The sequence below is a fragment of the Protomyctophum bolini genome, assembly GCF_963924005.1.
Source record: "Protomyctophum bolini genome assembly, chromosome: 3".
NCBI classification, from domain to species: domain Eukaryota; kingdom Metazoa; phylum Chordata; class Actinopteri; order Myctophiformes; family Myctophidae; genus Protomyctophum; species Protomyctophum bolini.
This window is the reverse complement of record NC_137864.1, coordinates 40,870,605-40,888,249: the sequence shown is the minus strand read 5'-3', so window position 1 is coordinate 40,888,249 and position 17,645 is coordinate 40,870,605. Positions and strand designations below refer to the sequence as shown.

The following is a 17,645-nucleotide window of genomic DNA, read 5'->3' as shown; positions in this document are numbered from 1 at the left end:
CGGTTTTGATGGAGTAAAGGAATTCATGTCTTCAGGTTCAGGTTCGGGTTAATTTATTTGTTTGTCCCCGTGGGGCGATTTGGTTTACAGCAAGGCATAACACAGGCAGGTAACATGAAACACACAAAAAAAGTAAAAAGGCACATAGTACACATAGAACATTAAAACAGGATGGCAGTTCAAGGTATCAGTGTAACATTATAATTCATAACTTTTCCAGAAAGTTGTATGAATAATGAATACAAGTGAGTCAGGTGACAAGTCTGAATTCATGTCTTAATAGCTGTTGGTAGGGCGTTCCACATTTTGGTGGCATAGGAGTGAAATTAATTTAGTCCCTTGTTTGAACCGAATCTGGGTTGCAAATGCTTTGTTGAATTCCCTCTGGTCGGTGTTGTGAGTGTGGACTTCATTGACATTAAGGAAGTATGACAGGTATACTGGTGTAGCGAATCTTGTAGACCAGTCCCATTAAAAAATGGGCAGAGGTGAGGTGGGTTCGGGGAGTACGGCCTGTTTGTTTTGGGAAGTCTGGACTGGAGCCTTGTTTTAAGGGCCTTTGAGGTGCTGTGGTATCAAGATCGTGCCATGCATAGTCGAAGAAACCTTGTATAAGGGCTCCTGTCTACTAGGATCTTCAAGCTGCTTTATGTTGACCATAGATCCTGTAGGCTACAGAATACAGATCACAAAGGACATCTTGTTCTTTGGTTAACTTTTTTGATTAAGTGTAAAAGTGTATAATTAAGTGTATAATTGTACTACTACCACTGTACTACTTGCAAACTGTTAATACAATATTCAATCAATCAATGTAGCAGTTGATGGTGGGTGGTTGTGGTGGTGAAGGTGAAGGTGCACCGTTGGTGTTGTTCCAGTAGGTGGCGGTGTGAAGTGAACTCAACTAAAGTCAACGAAGAAGAAAAACTATTTACCTACTAACGGAAATCCGGAATTTGCACCAAAAATAAATAAAAAAAGAGGGTTGCCATGTCCGTTTATTATAAGTGACATTATGCTTGTTTTTCTGTAAAGTTGCTTGTAAATATAATTTGTAGTTGCGGGGTTGTGGTTTTGTGGGGCTTGTTTCCTAATGGTGTTTTCATGTCAGGGACCCCCAAATAAATATATATTTGTCTGTGGACCCCCATCTGAAAATATGTTTTTGCCTGGAACCCCATTACGTCTCATCTGGGTAACAGCTGGCCCCTCCGTCTCACCAAGTCCACTTCTGCTCTAGTTTTTGTTTTTGTTTGTTTGTTTGTCTATTAAATAGTCTCATCGCGATGCATGGTGACTGTGTGAGCTTGTCGATTGGCCATTTTAAAATATCCTGTAATGTAACATGTTTAAAGGCGAAGTGAAGTGCTCGCTTGGCCGGTTTGGGGTTGTTTTCATAGACCTGGTTGAATGAATTACAAAGTGCTTTGCAGAGGTTACTTTAAAGAACATCAGAAACAACAAAACATTTTTAAAAAAGCTTTTAAAATTGAGTCTGCTAGCCTAAGAGTAAGAGCCAATGGCAGGGTGTTCCACTCCCAAAGCAAAGGTGCCTGTGGGCCGGATTGCTTGTCTCTGCCACAAATTCTGGCAACAACGCAGCACAAAAGAGAAACGCGACCGCTGGTCGGCTGGGGGCATACTCCGTGTTCTGTTCTGTGTTTAGTTGTTTACTCATTTAAATATCCATTTTTTGTTAGCCGTTCAAGAACAAAAACACCCAGTTTTGACGCCTCGTTGTATGAATAAGTAACAACTACCACAGTGTACCGTCATTATGTCGGGAGACGAGTTCCAGTCGCGGTACGCCGGCGTCATGGAGGGCATGCTGAGGAGCGCGGTGGCGGAGACCTCGCAACTTTTCCAAACTATGGTGGAAGAGTTGAAGGCAGAGATGTCTCAGATCAGGAAGGAGAACGAGGAGCTCAGGTCGAAGTGCAGACACTTCGAGAAGAAAGCCAGAGGAGACCGAGACACCATGACCGACGGTGAATCTAATAATGAGCCAGGAGAAGGACCACCACGCACCAAATGTGATACGGCCATCCAATGTGGTGAGTTGTGCCAACGTACGTTATCTTGTTGTTCTTACCAATCCATCCAGTGTGAGCCTACCAACAGTCATTAAGAGTAAGACATGTGAATCCCTTGACTCCTTCAAAATCGCTATCAAAGGGCACCTATGGCGGCTGCAATTCGAAACTGGCCCCCGTAAATTAAAAAGATGTGAATCCTCCACCCACCCCCTTTCCCCCTCACTGTATGTTACCCTTTTACCTCCTTTATGATGAATTCAAGTTCTCTTTTTTTTGCTATAGGCCTATAGAAGTCTCTTTTTTGCTATATAGAAGTGTATTTGTATGTCTCTAAATGTTTTGATGATTTGAACAAGGTGGACCCTCTTGTAAACAAGCTTTATTTGGTCGTCCACTCACAGTTAACAGTATTTGTATTGAGTTGTGCTTGAAATGTACTGTAATTCTGCAAACTGTTAATAAATATTTAAATCAATCAAAAAGCCCATTGCTGGCAAAACAAAGGAAACAATTAACAATTAAATACACGTTAAAATGCGCTGCGTGTATGTTTATGTTCTGGATACCATGCATGCAAGATTGTAAACAAAGAGGATTGAAATTGATCAAAGCATTTTGTTTTACAATTATGTAGACTGCATGGGTACATTTAGAAGGAAAGCACAAGTCAATACAAAAACTGCTACTTTGAGGACGAAACCATGATAAATAAAGCACTAAGACTTGTTTACATCAGGGTCCTTCATTTTCAATTCTACGATCAGAACATTTAAAGATGTATAGGCTACAAATATACACTTATTTGAAAATAGCAGGAAATTATCATATAAAAGTAAAAAATGGAAAAACATGTACAGTATGGCGGAAAAAGGGGGTACAATTCCATTGTCGTCTGCTCGTTTCTTTGTTTCATCACCTTAAATGTCACTTGTTTATCCTATATTGTATAATATATAATATAGTATAGTATGTATAGTTGACATAGATACTCCACTGTTACGTTCTTAGTTTATACATGATTCATGATAACAACTTTTTATATATGTGATGTATGACATGCTTTTGTTTTTGCTTAAATGTAAGTCGCTCTGGATCAAGAGCGTCTGCTAAATGCCTAAATTATAAATTGTTAGTTATCTAGTCTTGATTGCATGAACTTGGTATCCTGAGCTGAAAATGTACTTCTGTCCCGAGTGATATTGTATACTTTATAGTATTGTATTATCTTTATATGATATTGTACTTCTCCCCATGATATCATGTTTACATAAAGCATACAATACATCACCGCCTGAGAATATTGTCTCGACTCCTATATATTGCCTCGATTATTGATTGATCCAGAATTCCACAACAATTGCTATCGATGATTGTCTATTATTTTTAATGGATTCAAATCATTCAATCGATTAGTTCAATTCACTGTTGCACCCAGGAAATAGTGTCCTAGTTGCAAACATTTATAAAAGCCATGAAGAAATGTTGTAAAACAAATCATTAAAAACAGAATAGTGATATTGTTTCTAAAATGAAATGTGTGCAGAGTTGTATAATATGGCTCCTACAACTGTTTGCTTGTTCAGGTCTCATGTCACCCCCCCCATGAGTTTGTAGGTCTGGGTATTAAGGGAACATTCTCTAAAAATAGCACTGACAGCCGCTACATTGCGCAACATTTGACCAACAACATGTGAACTAAAGCGCAAATCAATAACTTGTCAGTGGTACTACTGATAACGGATCCAGATCCACCCACTAAGGTTATGTGATATCTATGCCAAGCCAAAATATAGGTCGCCATCGGCACGGAAGCCAAAAATGTGCCGTATCTATTCGTGCTAGAAAAGCAACTATTGTGAGTACAGCCTCCCCAGTCTTTGGCTCGAGTTATACTTTGGCATACAGCGGGTCGGAAATAGCAGCGCTACAAGCACACAACGCACTGCATCCGTGACACGTTGTGAGCTTGTAGATCTGCTATTTGACTCAATATAGCAGACTCTTTCCCCTGCTCTCCACCGTTCCATTCAGTACCGCGTAGCCGTAGGGGACTGTGATTTGTATCCTAGACTCCTCGGAAATGTGCCCTTTTTTTATATAATCATTATTCGAATGGCCCAATTTTTGCTCGCTTTGTATTGCGCTTTACATTTAATGTGGCTATATCTGAAGAGTTGAATTCCATAGGAGGCAGACAAAAAGGCTACATTTATTTTGCAAAATAAAATAACAAATAATCAATATATTGTATTCAATTAAAATGACGACCATGATCTCATTGTTAACTGTCTATGCTTATTATGTCTCTTTGTTTTTTAAGACCTTGTTCCTCTGCAAGTGGGTGAGATTTACAGTGGGACAGAGGAGGCTCTGGAGGGAGAGAAACGACTTGAGAGCCATGGAGATGGAAATCAACTTCCAGGTAAAGAAATGATGCCTTTCCAACAAGACAACCATACACAAACTATACAGTAGCACATTGGCTATCCAAAAATGTAATGAATGACTCCTCAAACGTTCTCTTTTCCCTGTGCGTTCTGTTTTGTGTCTGTGTTCCCTCTGTCCCTATAGGCTCACTCAATCACATTACTTTTGAAGAAAAACGTCCCATTGACCAGCCATCTTCATATGGAGAACTCACTGCCCCTCAGCAAGATCAACAGGACACTTTCGAGGCCCCAGACCAACCAGACACAGCAGGGGCCAATGCGCCGAGTTGTGAGAGTGGAACTCGCAGCCAGGCCTCTGGACCGGAGAATCCACCGGTCGTCCCGTCTCTTCCACTGGTGCAGAAGGTGGAACCGCAGTCGCAGCAGATATCAGCAGTGACATTAATGGCCTCCGCAACGGAGAACCTACCAGAATCTACCCTCGCAAAGGAGAAACCATGTGGTACTCCAGCAGTAGAAGATCGCGTAGCAGAGGTTAAGATTATTGTCCAGCCTGGCCGAAGAAGAGGGAGACCACCAAAGGTTCGGTCTCTTGTAGACCAGGAAACCGGAAATTCCACTTCAACAAGAGAGGAGAAGATTGATGTGTCTCCTCCTCCTGTTGTGTCAACGGCACCCAGAAGAGGGCGCCCATCAAAGAAGCCAAGACCGTCTACAATGAAACGGCAAGCAGAAGAGATTATTGAATCTCCATTAAATGTTGTGCCCACAGCCCACACGACGGTCGACCATCCTTCAGCGCACATTGAAGAGACAGAGGACTATTCTCCACTTTCACCACTTTATGAAGGCGAACATTTGCCAGTAAAACCAAATCTATGCGAGCAGCTAAAGGAGCAAATAGATGAGGCAACTCTGCCTTCACTTGAAATCCCCTCAGTTATTGAGACACTGGAGACCTCTTCAACAGAGCCCCCCAAATCACCATCGTCGGTTCAACCAAGTTCAACCAAGTTCAACCGCTCGCTCTCATATCCAACTCTCGAGGATGCAATGCTACTAATAGAAGCCATGGATGTTCGACCCGGTGAGGATGGCGATGAAACGATAGGAAACAAGCCAAGTGTACCACGAACCACATCAACACTTGCCAAACCGCAGCATTCTCCGTTTCAGGTTAGCTCGCAAACTTCAGATCAACGATCAGGTCCTGGAGACACGGAAACGTCAGCTTCACCAACACTACACTCGCCGACTGCAACGCCGCAAACGGGAGCCGAGCTACCTACAACGGAGCCAACGGTATCCCAACCTCCAGTACAACAATTCACCCTCAGAGTCAATTCGCATTCACTTTGGTACGGTCGTCGAATAACGGTGGTGACTCCAAAGTTGACACGTGCAAGCCCTCAGAAAATAGTTGTCATGCCCAGATCAGTGTCCTCCCACGGACCCTGTATGCCATTGGCCCGTCCGCAAACGCAACTCTCCACGGTTGTATCGACACAGAACATGTGCTCATCCGCCGTGACAGCTGAGGGTGAACCATCAACCCAACCCAAGACGATGGCTGTTACACCGGTCCAATCGCTGCCCACTGTCCCTCCACAGGCAACTGCCAAGTCATCCAGCCATTCAGAGAACGCACTCCCTCAAATGGTTGTACTACCACAGCAGATGTCCGTTGTGACACCAGGGCTACAACGGTCAAAGAACACGGTCAAGTCTATGCAAACGTCAACAGTAATGTTAGCTACAACCTTGTCCCAAAAGTGTTCAACCAAAACCAGTGCTGCAGATTCAAAAATGACAAGGGCACCCACCGAAACGTGTTCAAGTTTGACACGGTCAACTTCATCCACCAATGCACAAACCATAATGCCACTACCTCCCGTTTCCCCGAAGAGAATGTCTGCAGTGGTCAAATTGACTATGCTATCGTTGCCAGCGTTGAGAAATGAGATTTTGAAATTGAAACGTTCACCCATTAAAAAGCAAACGGAGGCCCCTGTTCTACAAAACGTGCCAAGCATCGTCCAAGAGTTACCACTGGCAGAAGTGGAATCATCTCAGATGTCACCTGCATCGGCTGACGACGAGGAGTCAGCGCTGTGTGCACCGGCCCCAGACACAGCCATACAGGAGATGCCTTCATCTGCCTTGTTAAGGCTCTCTTCTGTAATCGCCAAGGACTCGGGTGACCCTCATTTAGAGATGACCAAAGTCCAATTCTTGGCACAGTTGGCAGTGACACCAATAGCTGAAGTCCAGGAACAGGTAATACCAATGTTTGTATGATCATATGAATATCACAATACACTGAGTTATCTCACAGATGGTGATCGCATAATCATGTGTATTATGTATACTATATATATATATATTTGTTTTGTAACTTTCCGAAAAGGACAAAACTAACTTCAACTTCACACTTCAAGCTGCCTGCAACTATTGCCTATTTTCTTATTGGTTATTCTATCGATTACTCATTTAAATTGTCAAATAAATCTAGTCTAATCAATTAGTCTGATTAATGTCTTAAGCTCTGTTAGGGTGTTGTGCGAAAATAGCCGATCCACAAGCTTACAATGTGACCCAATGCGACTCATTGTTACTTAGCTGTAGATCTGCTATTTTCATTTTATTTTTTGAATAAGTTTGTTGCTTATATAATGACAATGGGGGGGGGGGGGGGGGAAATAAGGACAAACAATTGGTTCTTTATTAACAATTGCACCCCTATTCTCAATGTGACCACACTGTTGGCTCTTGCAGTATGGCTATGGTGCACAATTGCCTTTTTATCAGGCTGGCTCAAAAGCAAAATGTAGCTTCTTCTTGAGCATGTTGGGCACCAAGAGTACAATGGATGAAGTCCAGGATGTAACAGAAATAAACAGGCAGTGCACTGACCGGCACCACTAGAGGCTGTTAACTGTGGGGCAGGATGACCATGAAACACAAACACCCCTTACCCTACGTTTTAACAGCGGGCGACAGCCAGACGAATTTCCCGGAAGTGTATTATTTGTCAATGGGACCCTACTGACGATAGAGGCGATAGCAGGCGAACAGGCGATGATCGAAAAGTGGCCGAAAATAATAATAATTCATCTTTTGGGTGACGTCGCCCGGCGATAGTGGGCGATTGGGCGATAGCCAATGAAATTCAAGTGACGCTCGGCGTTGGTCTCTAAGGTCTCCCGCTGTTAAAACGTACTGTTAGCGATTGTGGCATGCTGCAGCGCCTTTCATAATCAATTTACTTCATGCCAACTGTGTGTGTGTGTGTTTTGTATTTTAATTAATATTTTGGTTGCAGCTCTCTGTAGCAGTTGGTTTTTTTCTTCTTTTTCCCTAATTAGTTTTCTTTTCATTCTAGGCACCCTTCAATGGTCTTACGGATACAAGCATTGGGACAGATGACAAGGACGGCATGGATGAAGATACCCAGTTAAAACGGCACGGCGGTCACCTCAAGCCACACGGTCACCTCAAACCACAATTAAAGCCCTGTAAAACACAACTAAACCCTGTAGCACAGATGGAAGCACAGCCCACACCGGTCACAGCTAAGAAAGCTAGATTAGATAGAGATGTCGAGACCCCTACAAAGACCTCTCGTCGTGAATCCTCGTCTAGCCAAGACAACAAGAGCTCTCGTGAATCGATTCCCCTCAGCTCTGAAAAGTCTGATATTACTAAAAATGGCTCGAGTCTTAAAGAGGCTAATGATGCACACTCTCCTCCTGTCGGTCTTAGGAGGTCTAGATTAAGTAAGAACGCTGGTAGCTCCGAGAGGACCACCAATGAACCTGTCCCTCATGGTCCCATCAGGCCGTTCACTAGAGAAGGTAATAGAAAAAGATCTAACGAACCAACTCCACTAAGTGCTAATAGGCCCACGTTAATTCAAGATGCTGTGAGGCCCAGAAAGGATAAACTGGCTGCAGCAGCCAATACTAAAACATCGACGAAAGCAGCCTGTACTAAAAAGTTACCCCAAGCAACCAGTGCTAAAAAGATGGCCCATGTCGAAAAGTCGACTAAATCAGACAATGCTAAAAGGTTAGCTAAAGCAACCAATGTCAAAAACGTGAAAACAGCCAGAGCAGTCAAACGTCAACAGGAGCCTAAGATAGTAAAAGCTAAAAATGTGGTTAAAACGGAGAACGAAGAAACAGAAATTGAAGGTCAACATAGCCAATCTGTAGGTGAATCGAGCCAACCGGCGAATAACAAACTCTGCCAGACGGGTAAAATCTTCTGGCCCCTGCCATTCTCGGCCACAACTCCTCCTCCAGACACCCCTGTCCGAGCCGTGGCCGTGGCCGCGGGCCGACCACCGGTGCCGATCGTATCCCCGCTACAGCCGTTGGCCGTTATCGGCCCGCGTCTGCTCAAGAACCAGTGCGGGGAATGTGGCCGAGTCCTGGGCAGCGCGGCGGCCTTGGAGAGCCACGTGAGCCTCCACCCGGTCCGCCAGCCGTTCTCCTGCCTGCACTGCGGGAAGATCTTTCCAGACGCCAAGCGCCTCAGTCGCCACGGCAGGGTGCACCGCAACGGAAGGATCCACGTCTGCGCGCAATGTGGCAAGGGTTTCGTCTACACCTTCGGCCTCACCAAGCACCTCCAGATGGTGCATGGCACGGTGAAGCCCTTTGTCTGTCAATTCTGCAACAAAGAGTTCCACATGAGGCGTGATTTGGAAATGCACACGAGAATCCACACCGGGGAGAAACCCTTCGACTGTAGCCTGTGTGAAAAGAAGTTCAAGAGGAAAGTGGAGCTGAACGTGCACCTCAGGTGGCACAACGGGGAGAAGAGGCACTGGTGCCCTTACTGTGGGAAGGGCTTTCTTGATCGTAACAATTTGAAAGTGCACAAGTACATACACACGGGGGAGAAACCACACCACTGCACACACTGCCCCAAGAAGTTCTCACAGACCGGTCACCTCAAAAAACATTTGAAAAATGTACATAAAGTCTGATGAGAAAACACTCGACATGTACCCATGTTCCACCCCAGAAGTGAATGGTTGTGTTTGTCCACCCAAAAATGTACTCATTTGATTTAAGTTGGTTAGATATGGAGATAATTAAGAGTAAATGTATTACTCAACACATTTGTATGTAATCTAAAATGTCGCTTTGTTTATATGGTTTTGAAGTGTCATAATTGTAGAGGGCTGTTAAATTGACCCAACTGTGTCATGCCGGGTCCTAACAGATGAAGGTGTGGATTAAATAACTTATGATGACCACATACTGTACATACAGACAACTGTATGCTTGTCAGTCAGTTATACTGTACATTGAAATTTCAAAACGGGTCAAGGACCTTCAAATCGTCTCTGTAGAACTGTTCTGTACTGTACATCCAGTATTGCATTTGCACAATGGATATTTTCATTCATGTTCCATCAAGTGATTGTGCTAAACTGAAAAGAATAATTGGTGTGTTTTTTTGTTTGTTATTAAGCTTGTTTAATATGCACCTTGTGTCTGACATTGGTTTTGAGCATTTATGCTTTTCTATTTTATAATTTTATGTCTCATTTTAGGATGCAATGTTTAAAATTGGAATATATTCAGATGTGACAAGGTCTTTGTAAGGCATTACACCTATCCACACTTTTCCTGGGCTGTGTGTGCTCCAGTTCCTGTTGATTTCATTGGATATCATTGGTCATCTGACCAGTTTCATTGGCTTTCATTGGATCAAATCGACAGGAACTGGAGCACACCCAGCCCAGGAAAAGTGTGGATATAAAGCGGGACACATATAACCTAACCACCAGCGGCTTATAGTCCAGTGCGGCTTGTATATGTACACATTATTTGTTTGCCTTAAATTTAGCTGGTGCGGCTTATATTCAGGTGTGCTTTATAGTCCGGAAATTACGGTAACCCATTTTGGGCGAGAACCCCTTTTGGTGTTGTGAAAAATAGCAGATCTACAAGTTCATAGCGCGCCACGAGCTTGTAGGTCTGCTATTTTTGAAAAATCGAAGAACGACTGACATAGAAACATAGCTTTTTCAGAAAACTGTCAGGATGTAGAAGACATTTTTAGAATCTGATCTCAGGTCAAAATGGGTTAACGGGTAGGTCTCAAATTCATATTATGCCACAATGCATAATATTGATTGTATGTTGACTGCTTAATAATTGCATCATACAATTCACCTGTATGGAAGCCTCTGCATTCGGTATTCTTTCCTTTTAATTTGTATAATGTGTCTGTTTATTTGTATCCTAAAAGGTCTTCTCTACAACAGGGTTAACGTTGTGATCCGTTTTCCTTTCACATGCTTTCTATGAAAGTTCCTTTAATGACCAGAACCCCAAAAAGCCTATATAAAAATATTTGGCCTTTAGGATGAATTGTTGTGTGTGACATATATATATAGGCGAGTGGGAAGATTTGAATTGTTGAACATATTGGTTACTCGGTTGCATTGTATACGGTTACATAGTGTTGTTGTATACGGACGGTTACATAGTTTTGTAATATGTTCAGAATGTTGTCATTGAGGCAAAATTAAGGTGTAGCAAATTAAGCACCTTAAATTGCTGGGATTTTGTTTTTCTTTTGCCAGCTACATTTTACCCATTTAAACCATTATATCTACTAACTGTGTAATGATAAATGTAATGCAGTCAGATAATCTTTTGTTGAAATGTTTTGTATTCTTTTTTGAGGGGCACTTTCCCCTCCTAGGCTATGCCCAGCTTTCTGGGTTTTGTGTGAACACAAACATTCTCTTGTGATTGGCTGACCACCCCATAGGAGATTAATTGATTGGCTGAGCAAAGTACATATTGAAGCTAAAAGTGAGGGCAGAAAGGTGGAAGATGGAAAAGTGAGGACGCAAATTGTGATTGGCCAGAATGAGATGATATATGATGTTAAGAGTGCCCCTCACTTCACAGTAGGGGTGTAATTCTTTTTTTTTTCCTTCTTTTTTTTAAATTGTCAACAATGAAACATTTCATTAGAACCCGTTTTATTTCAACATTCAATAGCAGTCACACATTAAACATAATGGAACCGAAGAGAAACATGTTTGTTATGATCATTTTAACGAATAAACCTGGTTTACCAACTAACAGCTCCAATGTGTTCATTAAATGTAAAAAGTATATTAAGAGTGTATCCTGAAATGCAATCACATAGACAACCACTGCACTTTAAACGCCCCATAGCAAGTATGTTAAATATTGGAGAACAACAAGTGTGCAAATGGAAAAGTTAATGTTTCATCATATTATATGTCTCTTGTGGACAGGGCTTAAAGTTCTCAGTCCTGGGGACGGATTTCAGTCCTGAGGATTTCATAGGGGTCATTTAATGAGATCAGTGCAGATGTGCAAAAAATCATTTTCAGTCTTGGTTATTTTTTTGGCTTTAAGCCCTGCTTCTGGAAGAAGTACTGTTTTCAACAATACCCAGACAATGTTCAGGTCTAGCATTTATATAGATTAGAACATTTGAGAAATGTTGTCAATTATCTAAAGCAAAGTCAAGATGAAACATCAACGGTGCCTGCCTTAAGCAACATTATAAGTAGCCGTGTTCCCCTCAAAGTCTGGCCACAAAGGCAGAAACCACCAGACACAACAGCCACAGCAGTCGGGACAGGGCCGATGCAGGAGGGCCACCGGAGTGAACAATGGAATGGTAACACCGGCCCACATTGCCGACGTTGTCGACGGCAATGAGTTCTACTATCTGAGAGCAGCAGGAAGCCTTGTACGTCGCCTGAATCAAGCGAGCGTTCAAGCTGGTGTGCTGGAGCTCTCCGCTACCCTGGTGCAGAATAATGGCCTCTATTCCTGTACCGATACCATCCGTGAGGTTCGCTGAGAGCTCCCAGTTGAAGGACTCGCATTGAGATTTATCCTCGGGGCAGCTTTCGGCCTGCACGCTGACAATCTTGCACGATGGCCTGACGTAATCTGGGCGAACAATCGAATGGTAACACTTGCCCACGTTGGCTTGCCCATCAACGGCGCTAATTTCTACTATCTGAGAGCAACAGGACGCATTGTACGTTACATGAATGGAGGTGGCGTTTGAGTTGATTAACTGGAGGTGTCCATTACCCTGGTCTAGACTAAAGAAGTCTATGCCAGTGCCATTAATACCATCAGTGAGGGTCGCTGAGAGCTCCCAGTTGAAGGACTTGCATTGAAATACATCCGCAGGGCAGCTTTTGGCCTGCACGCTGACAATGTCGCACAGTGGCGAATCAAAATCTGTCTTTGGTTGAAAGATCGAATGATAACACCGGCCCACATTGCCAACTTTGTCGACAGCATCGAGTTCTACTATCTGAGAGCAGCAGGAAGCATTGTACGTCGCCTGAATCAAGGGAGCGTCCATGCTGGTGTTCTGGAGAGTGCCATTACCCGTACGCAGCGAGAGCCTCTCCATGCCAGTGCCATTAATACCATCGGTGAGGTTCGCTGAGAGCTCCCAGTCGAAGGACTCGCATCGAGATACATGATATGGGCAGTTTTCGGCCTGCACGCTGACAATGTTGCACAACGGCCCTACAAAATCTGTGATCTGGAGAAAGCATGAAAAAGAAAAGGAGAGAAACAATATAATTTAATAGTGATTGATTGTACGTAAAGACTGGATAATCATGTATACTTGTTCAGTCTGGTGTCGCTTGCTGGACGTTAAAGCTTGCAAATCCACAATTACAAATGTGGTGCTAGTGTGTCCTATGTTGCGTTCTCACAGGCAGACGCAACAGCAACATGGCGATGGCGGTCAGATTACAGTTGTATTCATGAACGGGGTTGGTTACCTTGCTAACAACAGAAAGTCGTAGAACAGCGTAGTTGGAATCACCACCACCGCTGGATGACCTGGCCTCGATGGTCAGAGTAACATCGGTGCCTGATGGTGTGTTTTCAGGTATCGTAATGGTCAACGTTGCATTGGCATACTGGCCGGATGTCAACGTTAGGCTGTCAGAGAATTGGAGAGGAGGGTTGAACAGGATAATGGACCTTGATATTATGACAATATTAAATACGAGTGTTGTACAGTCAGATCACTTTTGTCAGTTTCAAAAGTTGAGTCGTGTTTGGTGCTTTTTCCTCAAACCTTGGTGGGAAATCCATAACAAAGTCTCTGTCATTCCTGGCAGTGATGGAGTATGTGCCGTCAGAGCCCTTCACACTGAATGGGAGGGAGAAGGGTTTCCCTGGCTCCAAACTGCTGTCTACGGCTGCCTGAGGAACGACAAGGAGGAGTCGAGAAGGGGAAAAAAGTGAAATGGTGTATTATATTTCTTGGTATGATTGTCTCAAAGCCATGTCACTTATCCTAATAATTTGAGTCACTGACTGCTAAAAGTAATCCTTGCCGAGCCATGAGGCCCATATAGGGCAGGAGCCTATCTCCAGTTTCTGTAGCGTGAGGCAGCTTGATGTACAAGTACACCCCCTGGACATGATGTAGGCCTACAAGTACACCCCTGGGCCTGGACATGACGCTATGATTGACTACTTTTAAAGCCGTGCAAGGGCTGGCCCCAAGTTACATTTTAGCAATGTTACAGCCCCACGACCCCGCACATACCCTCAGATCGGCAGGCGGGGGTCTACTGATAGGCCTTCGCAGCTTATTTTAATGAAGTTTATTATTATTAGTATGTCACAGGATGTTACCCCCAATCAAACCCTTGATGCTGAGTGCCAAGCATGGAGCTATAATGGGTCCCATTCTACCCTGCCGGCCGGGGATCAAACCCCAACCTCTCAGTCCCACGGCGGGCCCTCTAACCACAAGGCCACTGAGCTGGTTATAAATTATATAGCCATACTAACCAGTTAATAATTTCCCAGTGAATTAAGACACTAACCTCGATGGCGACCTTGGAGACGGACATCTGGGTGGTGGACTGCCTCTGGAAGTGTGTTCTGGACACTGAGTCTGTTCCGTTCAGCATGACCACAAACTCACCCTCTGGGACTCTATCGACTGTTACCAGGATATCTCCATTTCCCATGTCCTTTGTTGAGCCACTGCTCATGGCCTCTGCACCAGAGACCATTCCCAAACCAACGTACTCAATGGACACAGAATCTGGACCCTTTTTACCCATCACCGATAGCATCAGGGTGGCAGGCTGGCCTGGATTTGTAGGACAAAGAGGGAAGAAGACATGGCACAGAGTGAGTAGAAAATACATTGATGTATCCATGCGATTATGCAATAGTCTATATGATCTCATAATTTACAAAAGATGATACATGGTTTGATGACTACATAATTACTTTTAATTTACAAAATGGTTTTTCTATCTGTGAGTGTAACGTTTTGTGTGACAACGTTATTGTCTGTACCTGCTTTTGGACGCCCAGTGATCACTGCGTAACCTGGGTGAGGTCCCTGGAAGGCCTCCACGAAGTTATAGATGAAGGTGATGACGCTCTGACCTGGAATGACACGCAGATATGTTAACCCATCCTGATCTGGGATCAGATTCTAAAAATGTCTTCTACATCCTGACTGATTTTTTTGAAAAAGCTATGTTTCTATGTGTCAGTCGTTCTTCGATTTTTCAAAAAATAGCAGACCTACAAGCTCGTAGCGCTATGAGCTTGTAGATCTGCTATTTTTCAATAGCTAAAGCATGACATAATGCTAACACCAAAAGGGGTTCCCGCCCAAAATGGGTTTAACAATCAGGCATTTAATAATGCTTTAATAAAAGTAATTGAGCTGAACAAAGCAGTGAATAAGAAAAGGAGATGATGTCTGACATTTATTATTATCTGACCTGTCACTTTGAGTGTGTATGGTTGAACGGTGCTAATGTTGATCTGCCAGGTTCCTGGCAGCATGTCAGCATTGAGACGTATTCTCCTCAGGTTGCCCACATCTTGAATGGTCCCCAATGCACCGCTGGTCTCACTCTGTGCCTGGCTCTCTCCTGGAAGTGTAAAGGAAAGGAAAGGTTTACCCAAGGTAACTGGACTAAGCTCAAGAACTTGTTTACAGCCAGGCCCTGCTCATAGAACATTTCATGATGGTAGGGGTTCAATGCCTTGCTCAAGGGCACTTCAGCGGTGGTAATTTTAACGTGGCCGGTCCGGGGATACGAACTATAGCGAGTAGCGACCTTCCGATATCAAGACCACTCCGCAAAACGTTCGGCCACCGCTGCCCCTACGTAGAACACAAGAAGATGAGGCTTGATAAAACATTTTATACATTGGATACAGAAGACGAAAAACTGTTTTAAGTCCACACTAATTATCCATAATGTATAAATGATGGATAAGGGGTCAGGACAACGAGGCCTTTTCGTGGAGGGCAAAGAATAAAATTTGGACTTAAACTGTTTTTCGTCTGTATAGTCCTAATTTTATTGTTCGTTCATTATGATTGGCTGAGCTGAACCATGTGTAATTCACATACAAATTGTGTCTTTTAGTGAATTTCCAATATTTTTACATTAAATCCTCACAGTTCCATGCATTTGCATAGCAATTTCCTTCTTTGCTGAGGTTAATTAGATAATTTATTAAAAAAAAGAACTTCCCTGTTTGCCACATATTGTAGTATTAAAATAATGTTGACTCATCTCTATGCATAAGAAGAGATGATCTACTATCTACTGTTCAAAGTTGTCTTCCTATGATGTAGGCCTATTAGTGCTCATGCAAGTGCAGGGAGCCAAAACAGTCACTATCCTCCTTTCTGAAACCAGCTCCTCGCCACTCGCCCTACACACTTGCCCTCGATATGCGCGTTCACACGAGGCTGCGCCATATTAAGTGTCGTCCGAAACCAAGCAGCCTTGAGTGGAAGTGGCTTATAAAGCCCTCAAGAGCGAGTCTGTGCCGATCTAGACTCGATTGCCTTGTGCAGCCCTGCTCTCTGTCCGCATGGAAACCGCGACCTACAAATGTAAGAACCACCACAAATTTATGATAAATAAACTGCTCCTAAACAATCTTCATCTGATGCAGAATAGACAACGCTCCAAATGATGTTCACAAGGGCTCTTTATTTACCCTACCGTGAACAACTAAATGAAACCACACAAACATACACGATGCAATGCAATATAACTGTACAAACAAAATAACAGGTAACACAATTGCATGATGGTAACCATGGCAACGAATGGTGTCCGTTTCCTGTTTCTGCACAAGGAGGGCGAGTGTATTTCTAACAGTTTTTTATACCCAGAACCCTAATATAGAACAGTATTCCACTACCTTCGTGGCAGAGCCTGGGCATGGCATCACTACACGTTATGTCCCTGGCGATACAGGGCTTGTTTTAAGAGCAATCAACAACGCTGCTGCTTTGTTGGGTTTTTTAGTGTCGACAGCATTATACACATTTATTACACGGCTTGGTTGAATCCTTGATTCTGATTGGTCAATCGCTGAATTCAGCTGTCATGTGTGTTATTTCTTGATAACAGACCACACACTGCTCTATAACAGACCGCCGTCTAATCAAAGGCTCAGAGTCGCAGAGCACCGGTTGGCTGATTGGTATGCTGAATGAATCCAACATGACAGCCATGTGAACACACACACAATGTCATTTAATTACCAAACGTTGCTCTCGAGAATGTTTTTGAAAACATTTGAAGCGAGAAATAGACGATGCAGTACCAGAACAATTTATTCCATTTGATCAACACTCACTTCCTTGTTTTTCCGAGGCGACTGTGTTGTGCTCTGCGGGGCCAACTTGGAATATACTTTCATTTACCGTCCGTAAGCAAGGAAATGTGTTGTCACTTTTGGGTCAATTTAGTAATTTATGTATTTAGTAGTCGTGTGATAAGCGGGATAATGTCTGGCTAGTTGGTCATTGTTGATCACCGACAGGGTGATTAATCACCTGGTGATTATCCCTTGCTTGACATATATTGCACTGGGCCTCAGTACCGTTTCTCTGTTTAGGACTGGTGCTAATAAGGCCCCAAACTGGGCCTCAGTACCGTTTCTCTGTTTAGGACTGGTGCTAATTAAGGCCCCAAACTGGGCCTCTGTACCGTTTCTCTGTTTAGAACCGGTGCTAATTAAGGCCCCAAACTGGGCCTCAGTACCGTTTCTCTGTTTAGGACTGGTGCTAATTAAGGCCCCAAACTGGGCCTCAGTACCATTTCTCTGTTTAGGACTGGTGCTGAGGCCCCAATTGTATTTTAGTGGGCTGTGTTTAGGTC

At 43.5% G+C, this 17,645-nt stretch overlaps 2 protein-coding genes across 3 annotated transcripts in view; one reads left to right on the top strand and one right to left on the bottom strand.

The window, feature by feature from the left end:
- Positions 1–1,699: 1,699 nt before the first annotated feature.
- Positions 1,700–11,488, top strand: LOC308311298 (uncharacterized protein). Of its 2 annotated transcripts, XR_013963626.1 has the most exons (5): positions 1,700–2,054; positions 4,357–4,458; positions 4,608–6,703; positions 7,809–10,908; positions 11,267–11,488. XR_013963626.1 is itself a non-coding variant. In XM_080757959.1 (4 exons), the coding sequence occupies exons 1-4, from the start codon at positions 1,778–1,780 to the stop codon at positions 9,417–9,419; spliced, it is 4,086 nt and encodes a 1,361-aa protein (XP_080614085.1). In that variant the 5' UTR covers positions 1,700–1,777; the 3' UTR covers positions 9,420–11,488. The 2 variants fall into 2 exon arrangements, 1 of the variants encoding a protein (XP_080614085.1); XM_080757959.1 differs by having other exon boundaries at positions 7,809–11,488.
- A 525-nt stretch (positions 11,489–12,013) lies between these two features.
- Positions 12,014–17,645, bottom strand: part of LOC308312440 (uncharacterized protein) — a gene marked incomplete at both ends in the record, with an annotated part of 8,798 nt that continues 3,166 nt past the window's right edge. Inside the window, 6 exons of the mRNA XM_080759046.1 lie at positions 12,014–13,003; positions 13,251–13,413; positions 13,553–13,680; positions 14,313–14,584; positions 14,797–14,889; positions 15,234–15,386. Of these exons, the coding sequence (XP_080615172.1) occupies positions 12,014–13,003; positions 13,251–13,413; positions 13,553–13,680; positions 14,313–14,584; positions 14,797–14,889; positions 15,234–15,386 (1,799 nt within the window). The remainder of the gene's footprint in view (positions 13,004–13,250; positions 13,414–13,552; positions 13,681–14,312; positions 14,585–14,796; positions 14,890–15,233; positions 15,387–17,645) is intronic.

Coding starts and splice junctions, on each gene's coding strand:
- LOC308311298 (XM_080757959.1), top strand. CDS start 1,778: ATGTCGGGAGACGAGTTCCAGTCGCGGTACGCCGGCGTCATGGAGGGC. Junction 2,055..4,356: donor TGATACGGCCATCCAATGTG/GTGAGTTGTGCC, acceptor TTGTTTTTTAAG/ACCTTGTTCCTCTGCAAGTG. Junction 6,704..7,808: donor TAGCTGAAGTCCAGGAACAG/GTAATACCAATG, acceptor TTTTCATTCTAG/GCACCCTTCAATGGTCTTAC.